We start from the raw sequence: 8,429 nt of genomic DNA on the forward strand, positions 1-8,429 counted from the left end.
CAGCAGGACTCAAGAGTATATAACTCTGGAAATGTATCACCATAGCAACATGTCGGTGTTTAATTTTTGCTCAACATTTCACCCACCACCACAGAGATGTCCAGCCCTCCACTGTAGTAAACTAGTTTAGAAGAAGATCTCTACAGCCAACTTTATCCTTTACCTCTAAAATGCACACACTCACAAACACAATTCCTTACCTGTCTGTGTGCTGCTTGGCACCACAGTACTGTGTCAGTGCTGTATATCCACAACAAGGCAGAGGAGAGACTTCCCGTTCAGTCAGACGGAGACTGAAGTCTCTGACGCTACACACACACACAAAACTGGCAAGGCTCTCCACACTCCCTACCCAGGCACAGCCAATCTGCAATGAGAGAGGGAGGAGGAGAGGAGAGGGAAAAGGGAGAGAAAAAGAGAGAGAGGGATGGAGAGAGAGAAATGGAGGGAGAAATGGAGTGAGATATTGCCTCAGTAATACAGATCGCCATAGGAAGGGGGCACTCCTGACAATCCAATTGAAGTAGAGTTAAAACCTCTGTCATATCTCACCATACTTAATTAAGATGATATAGTTTCTTACTCCCTTTGGACTGCTTGTTCATTAGTTATTCACGCTGGCCTCTCATGCTCCTGAACAAGAACTGACCTCCCCTGCAGTTTACTTTATGGAGGGTAAAACCTTGAAATGACTGAGATGTCTGGCCATTACATGAAGATGGAAACGACTGCCGTTCTGGAGTAAGTACCATATACTAATCTCACTATCGACACACTTCATTCCAATCTGCTAATCACAGCTAACACAGCTAAGCCACATAGCTGATGTAGCCTACATTCATTTAGAAGTGCAGAATTAAATCGTTCCTGGCCAGTCGCTATGGAACCTGTTGCTACTGCAGTAAGTGTAAATCCACTTACATAATAATTGATTCAACTTGAACTGTATATTACAGGACACAGGCGTCACCATTCTACAATTTCGTGTTTTCCAGGATGCTATAAATCCAAATTATACAGTTAATCAAATATATAGGCTACGCTAGGATAGCCTATCAAACTATGTTGCTGAACCATTAGAATCACAAATGAACTAAACAGCAACTGCTCCATGTTGCTCGACTCTCATGCCCCGTGACAAAATGACCGGGCCCACTCCGTGAAAATGTATGTCCTCCACCCACCCCGAATAATCAGTGTGCAGATTCAGATTCACACGAGGCCCAAGTTTCAAGAGCGTGAGAAATGCTAGCGTGCCTGCCTGCCAAGACGTCATCATAGCTACTAACTTTTCAAAAAACCTTTGAGTGAGATTTGGTGGGGCCAACCAAAATGTTGCCGCGTACAAAGCAAAAATGTTTTGGCTACGAATGAGAAAACGTTATTTAAAGTTTAAGATCATAAATACTCGAGCATATACTCAATAAAAATAGGCTAATCAATAAATACTCAAAGCATTTGTAGCCGCCGGTGTGCATCGGTGAAACTCCCTCCTCAACAGTATGTCACTGTGTCCAATCCCGACCGCTGTCTTTTTGCCACCATTTTCTTTTGCGATCGCTAGCAAAGTGTAAGTAGTAGTATTATTTTAGGCATACTAAACAATCTACGTGTCAAATTTCATGAACATTTATGGACGTTAACATGTGTAAATCATTTAGGAAAGTTACATTGATGAAAGAAAGTCGAAAGACCACTCGGGCGACGCTCGTGCGACGATCTGTACTCTGAAAAGTGTTTCTGTATTGTCATCGTTCTGCTATGGGTTAGCATACAGTACTAACCGTCACACACATGGATGAACATGAAGCCGGGGATATGCGGGGGGAAATGAGCCTGGGATGGTCGTTGTCGATCAATTAAACTCCTTTCTCAGGTATGTAGGCTATAAAGGCCACCCGTGCCTGCTAAAAGCTAGATTTTCGTAGGCATAACTGGTAGTGGCCTTGCTTGATGTTGGAGGTGGCGAGTTCGATCACAAGTGCCAGCTAAAGTCGGCCGCGTGTACCTACGATGGGGGAGTGGTCACGTCTGTTTAAAGGAAAGTGGAGGCTATAACTGCTCTGGATTCATTTGATTACAAACTGATACAAAATCTGATGAGTCAACTGGTTTAGTTTCAGATTTTAGATCTTAACCTGTTTGTGCCAGCCTTCATTAGCTGTAGCAGTAGCTCTGATACCTCCAGAGGAGAGAACATAGTAAGTTCAGGGAAATCATGCTAGGACAGTCACGTGCCCCCTACACTCTTCTGAGGATTTACAGTATGTACAGCACCTTCGGATTTAATGATGCACTGCTCATTTGTAGAGTAAAAACGTATTTATTAGATATTGTTCTGTAAAAATATTTTTGACTTAAAAAAACAAATACAATTTGAAGTCAAATCATGATTTTTAAAATCTCAAAATAACATTCCATCTGTTTAAGAAAAATGCACTTCTTTCCAACGTCATGGTCAGTTATGACTAAAGTGTTGCTTCTGATGCAGCAGAGTCGTTCTCTTCAATATGCTGATAGGCTCAAATGCCAGCTGAGACGGTATAGCCAATTGGCTGCTAGGCTCCCCTATAGATGCAAGGAGCCACGCCCCCGGAGGCTCCGCAGGACGAGAAGTAGAATGGGCGGAGCTACCACAGCCAAGGCCACTGAGCCAGTCAACTACAGATGGACAAAACACCATGATTATACAGTAAATACTGTACATTTGAACACAGCACATGTTCAGAAATGAGGGTAACAAACCGTAAAAGTCTCTGTGCAGTCCCTCTGGAGGGACTGCATGTAGGCACTGAAGAGAGCCAGGCTACAAGGCAAGTAAGAGTCAGCAGTGCCATTGGAGTCTCTGCATCTTCAGACAGGACAACAAGACAACATCAACTCAGTATAGTTCTTCAGGTATAGCTAGAGCGTGACCAGGACTAACATCAGCTGGTCTGTGGTCTGTTCACATAGTTGGCATACAGACCTGTGGTAGAGAACAGACAGCAGCACACTGCTATCTGCCACGTAGAGTTCAGCCAGCCCCAGCTGAGCCAGCACAGGTAAAGGTACCTTCTGCTCTGCTTGAACAAGCAGACCAAGGCTGTACCATCCCTGTGGCAGGACAGAAACACACACACACGCCAAACATCAAACCAGTAGCAGCGTGGGACATTCGACTCAGGCCCATCACATCTCTATCAGCGGGACGACCTCAGCTGCCTTACCTGTGGGTCGCCCCTGAGCGCTGCTTGTTTATACATGTCTGCCGCAGCCGCCACATCGCGTCTGCCTTTGTGACCTTCAGACAGCAGGTCTCCCATTCTGATCAGCGCTGGAACGAAAGAACACCGTTGACAACTCACCCAAGACCTATGCATATCAGTGGGTAGAGAGGAGGTAAGTGGCATAGACACCGTAGGGATCTGGGTCTTGACTGCGGATGGTGAGGTTGTAGTATCTCCTCATGCACTGGGCTGCATAAGCAGGGGACAGGAAGCCTCCCTATAGGTAGACATTGGTTACAGTTTGTTGATAGTCATATCCTGAAATGCATATCGCTGGTCCAAATATATTTTCCATTTGAGCAAGCTACACTCACAGTGTTGTGTTCACAAAGGTACGCTGCATTGAACTGAGCAGTAGCATATCCTGACTCCGCTACCATCAGGTAATACAAGAGAGACATTAACCTGTGGACGAGAACAATATACTATGAACATGCAATACAATCCCAAACATTCAAGATCAGGAATTAGGAATCAACATTCAAGATTTTTTTGTACGAGATAGTTACATGTTTCCCTTGAAGTATGAGTTCAAGGCCTTTCTTAGGTTCATGCCCAGGTACCCATTGTGCTCTGCTGCCCACTTGGCCCACCTGTGAAAAAACAAACATTCAAATAGATAGGAAGCTAAGGCCAATCTGAATATAAACAAACCTGAGCTTTAACTGTATACATCAGAGCGCCGACAAACAGACCGACTCAGCTAAGCTTCAGTCATTGGGTTGGTAGGCCATAAACATCTCCTCTCGACTATTCTACAAAAGAAGAACAGAACCAGATTCCTAAGCTGCTCACAGCACTGCATTTGCAGGACGTCTCTGGATGTGTCCACGGAGCCCCATGGTCCAGACGTTGGCCAGCTGGATGGCCCCGTCTACATGACCCCTCTGGGCAGACTTCTGGTAGTACTGGTACGCCTTGAACTGGAGCAACAGGCAAAGCAGGACTCATGAAAGGTGACTGGACGGACGGGGGGGGGGGGTGTAGTTGTCCAAGAGGTTGTACTCTGGCAGTGTGCAGTAGGTGCCAATTCAGTGTATTTGTGTCTGACCTGGTCTGCAGGCTGGCCAGGGTAGAGGCCTTGGGCATACATAACTCCCAGGTTCATGGCTGCGTCCGGGCTACCCTGGGCGTCTGCTTGCTCCCACAGCTGCACCGCCAGCTCGTATTCCTTCTCGAAGCGCTCATAGTACCAGCCCAGGGCGTTGAGGGCTGGGGTAAAACCCTGGGAGACAGAGCTCGCGTTCAAACATGCTGTTGTTACTTTGGTTATACCAATGTCGATAGACGTTGATAGATTAAGAAACAGATATCATGTCACATTCGGAACGCTACCTGCTCTGCCGATTTCTTCAGGAACATCACAGCCCGTGGGATGTCCTTCTGGACGCCATGTCCCTGAGAGTGAAGAAGGGACCGTCATCGCAGGCTTTAGCTTAACTGCGGATCAACAAGTGACTCTGTGGATGTGAGCGTGAACCCTGACCAGCAGCAGCACTATGGCGTAGTCATACATGGATGTAGGGTCCTCCAGGCGGACAGCCCCCCTCTCATAGTGTTTGACAGCAGTGTGGATGTCAGGAGACACCCCCTGCTGTCCCCAGAACAGCATCCGGGCCACTGCTTGCTGCAGGACATGAGGGATTGTAGACAGATCACCACATCACTCTGACTCTGCCTGTAAAACTACTCCCATGAAAGCAGAGCTGAAAGAGACCCTAGCAATGAGCATTACATTTGCACATTTGAAAACAAGATTTGTTTGTTCGAGATGCTGAGTCTGGGAGTGAAGTTTACCTCTGCATCTGCTGCTCCGTTACGAGCCTGGAGTTTTAACCAGTGGAACAGATCGTGGTTTTCATTGGTCTGAAGCCTCAGCACCTCCTCGTTGTTCAGGTAAACAGACTCTACATAGGTCTGCAGGGAGACAACAGTTCGAAGGTGTTCACGTAACAGAGAGAAAGGTCTGAGACAGGTCCACTAGACCTCGGTTCCAGGACATACCTGCTGGGGTGAGGGTTTGAGCCGGTCTGAAGATGTCTGCTTGGCGATGTGGGAGTAGTAGGCATAGGCCAGGTCAAGGTCTGGGGTGATACCAGACTCACCCAGGTGGTACAGGTGGCCTAAGTGAAGCAGTGCCAGTCTGCTGTTTCTCTGGGCTCCCAGTAGAGACAACTGCAAAGCCTAGAGGGAGACATTCAGTCAGGTTCCCATCAGAGGCAGTGCATAGAGAATCAACTTCCTTGTGTGTTATGACTAAAGGCAGTACACACACGCACACCTTGTCCGGCTGCAGGCAAACTCCCAGGCCGCTTCTGTAGATCACGGAGGCCGTATGCAGAGCTTGGTTGTTCCCCAGACAGCCTGCTTGCAGCAGTAGGGGCAATATCTTAGCAACCACCTCAGTATTCCTGCCCTGGTCCAGCAGACGCACAGACAGGGAGTACAGGGCTTGGCCCACTGCCGCCAGGTCTAACTCACCACCACCTGCAGAACACCAGAGCTCACTAACCTGCAGCCTGGGAAGAACGAGCTGCAGAACCCATTGTTTTGTCCTTATCTTACCCTGTTTAGAGGCTAGGGACTTTGACAGCTGTAGAGCATGGCGTCTTCGAGGGACGCTTGGGTGTTCCCAGCTTCCACACTGTGGCACTGGCCGGGGCAGTCTCAACCTCCACTGGCAATAAGCACCCATACAGATCTCTGGGAAAGAACTGGTTTCTGATTAGATTGTGCTGTGCGACTCTCCATTTTACGTTCCTTCTGGTAACAGCGACATCTAGTGGATAACAAAGGTATTTACCTGACTCTATTCTCCTCCTGTCCTGTAGATATTGACTGGTTTTGACTCTTAACTCTGACTGAAGATTGTGACAGGACTGCAGCCATCCTGTCAAATTTGTTTTACTGATCGATCCTGGAACAAGTACTTCTTCAGACTGTGGACCACACAGGAGCTCACATGTTAAGTTATGTTCAAGTGCACATGAATCATGGATCTCTGCACGGACAACTCTAGACCTCTTACCGTGGTCAGTGGAGGAATTTGATTGCGATAGTACACCATGGGCCCATAATAACCCTTGATACCGTTCGCATACTGGCTTCCACCAATCACAACATAGCCATCTGTATCATTCAGCTCCACATGATGGGTGAATCTGAGGAAGTAATTATTTTCGCAAATGATAAAGAAAGATACTGTGGCGTTCATAAGTACATTACAGAATGTCAGATTCTTACATGTGTTGTGCAAAATAAACTGATTTCTGTTCTCCATCCAGACACACCATGGTGACATCAACCTAAAACGCATTGCAAAACAGTTACAATTCAAATTCAGAGCAGCGTTCAGTTGCATACCTACTCCCGAGTAGTGTTTAGTTATACTTCTGCTACACAGTAGTGTTCAGTTACAGTACTGCTCCAGAGCAGTGTTCAGTTACAAAGCTGCTACACAGCCGTGTTCAGTTACAAAGCTGCTACACAGTCGGTTTCAGTTAAAGTACTGTTAAAGAGAAGTGTTCGGTTACATTACTGCTGTTCGTTTGGTACCTTTCTTCCTCGCAGTTCCATGTGAAGGCGACACCACTGGCCCAGAGGCATCTGGAAGGCACACAGGAAGGCCGAGGACACCGCAGAGCCTCCATGCATCTGGATGTGTACCTGGCCTGAAGGCAGAGAGGGGTAGGGGCCGTCCAGTACACATAGCATCACAGCACTGGAGCCAAATCATGTCTTACTTTGCACCTGCATTCAAGCAAAAACTGTACCTATACCTGTATCGGTGAGGAAAAGTGTAGGTGTGGCATAGTCACTGCTAGAGTCTATGTGATAAAGCAGTCCACAGTATCTCTGCTGGCAATACTGGGTCAGGAACATCCACATGGACAGTGCACACCTGGAAACGAGGGAAAACATCCATATTGTTCTCGCCAGTGGGTGCATGTGACCAACACAAACCGTGAGCTGCTGACAGCTCAGACATGGATGAGCTACAGTACCATGGGAAGGAGACCGCCTTGAGACGCAGGTGCTCCAGAACCTCACTGTTGTAAGGCTGCAATGTCCTCATAACCCCGTAATTCTCTCCAGCTGAGGCGTAGATTGAGGACAGCAAATGGGCCGTCACTGTGTGGGATATTGTTTGATGGGTTGGGGGTATCAGTTCTATATCCGATAAGAATATAACATTTTCTGCTACAACCAAAACCTATAGCTACATTACCTTGTTCAGACGGACACTTTGGCATGGCGGTGGTTTTGGTCAGCATCTGTATTCTCCAGTCAAGACAGAGCCTGTGCTGCTTCAGGGGCCGGCTGAGGGGAGGGGCGGTCTGCAGGACAGCTACAGCTCGCTGCGCAAAGGAGGTCCCATGGCTAAACGTTGATCCATGGTCTCTGAGAGAAGCCCGCAGCATGGCAGTGTGGACCCACTGAGAGACTGGCACAGCCCAGTCAGGCTTGTACACCAGCCAGTCAGGCAGCCGTAGGATCAGAGTGTGTACCCTAGTTGGGCCTGGCTCACAGTTCCAGTTTCTCTGGAGGACCATAGACGTTTTTCCAGTGTCAAAGGAGACGATACATTCAAGCTGGACCAACGTTGGTTTATCACAGGAGTATGCCACTCTTAATGGGTACCCTGATACAGGCTCATCAGGTGGGTTCAGGAAGACCACTTTATCCCAACTCCACACGACCTATACATAAAGCCAGCAAAATAAGATAGTATCAGTATGAGAATTGTAAGCATGACTGACCGAGTACAGCACACTAATTAGCAGTTAGCCTACCTGCAAACTTAGATGAATCAGCAGGACACACGTATCCACCCTGTGAAGCCCCATTGTCCAGGGGTTCATCAAATCAATGCTAGTTGTTCAGTAGAAGCGAGACGTCAACGTTGCATTCTGAATAACACACTTGATCTTGATAAAAAATCGGTCGAAAACACGCAGACGGTATAAAATATAGGCCTACACCACTATGAAATAACATGCACAATGTCAGACATAGCGTAGGAGATTTTCCTTTCTAGAAGTAAGGCAATGTACATTCCTCGAGGGGACACCTTGAAATCTCAAAGTCCGGCCTGGTATCCTGTTCTCCTCAGGTGAATGAATTCCTTAGGTAAATATTGAACTAAAAGCAGCTCCACCT

The 8,429-nt window shown here is 47.3% G+C and overlaps 1 protein-coding gene across 2 annotated transcripts; it reads right to left on the reverse strand.

Moving 5' to 3' along the window:
- Positions 1-2,317: 2,317 nt before the first annotated feature.
- Positions 2,318-8,366, reverse strand: LOC124477678 (protein sel-1 homolog 3). Of its 2 annotated transcripts, none has more exons than XM_047035631.1 (23): positions 8,063-8,366; positions 7,498-7,969; positions 7,274-7,400; positions 7,049-7,170; positions 6,825-6,940; positions 6,513-6,574; positions 6,298-6,430; positions 6,073-6,208; positions 5,835-5,972; positions 5,551-5,756; positions 5,274-5,453; positions 5,067-5,186; positions 4,756-4,896; positions 4,605-4,667; positions 4,321-4,494; positions 4,065-4,192; positions 3,779-3,862; positions 3,584-3,674; positions 3,399-3,486; positions 3,210-3,316; positions 2,969-3,096; positions 2,746-2,851; positions 2,318-2,661 (listed from the first exon to the last, which is right to left on the reverse strand). In XM_047035631.1, the coding sequence occupies exons 1-23, from the start codon at positions 8,129-8,131 to the stop codon at positions 2,569-2,571; spliced, it is 3,084 nt and encodes a 1,027-aa protein (XP_046891587.1). In that variant the 5' UTR covers positions 8,132-8,366; the 3' UTR covers positions 2,318-2,568. The 2 variants fall into 2 exon arrangements, with proteins under 2 accessions (XP_046891587.1, XP_046891586.1); XM_047035630.1 differs by having other exon boundaries at positions 5,835-5,990.
- Between the last annotated feature and the right edge of the window lie 63 nt (positions 8,367-8,429).

Source organism: Hypomesus transpacificus, chromosome 15, assembly GCF_021917145.1.
Source record: "Hypomesus transpacificus isolate Combined female chromosome 15, fHypTra1, whole genome shotgun sequence".
Classification (NCBI taxonomy): Eukaryota; Metazoa; Chordata; class Actinopteri; order Osmeriformes; family Osmeridae; genus Hypomesus; species Hypomesus transpacificus.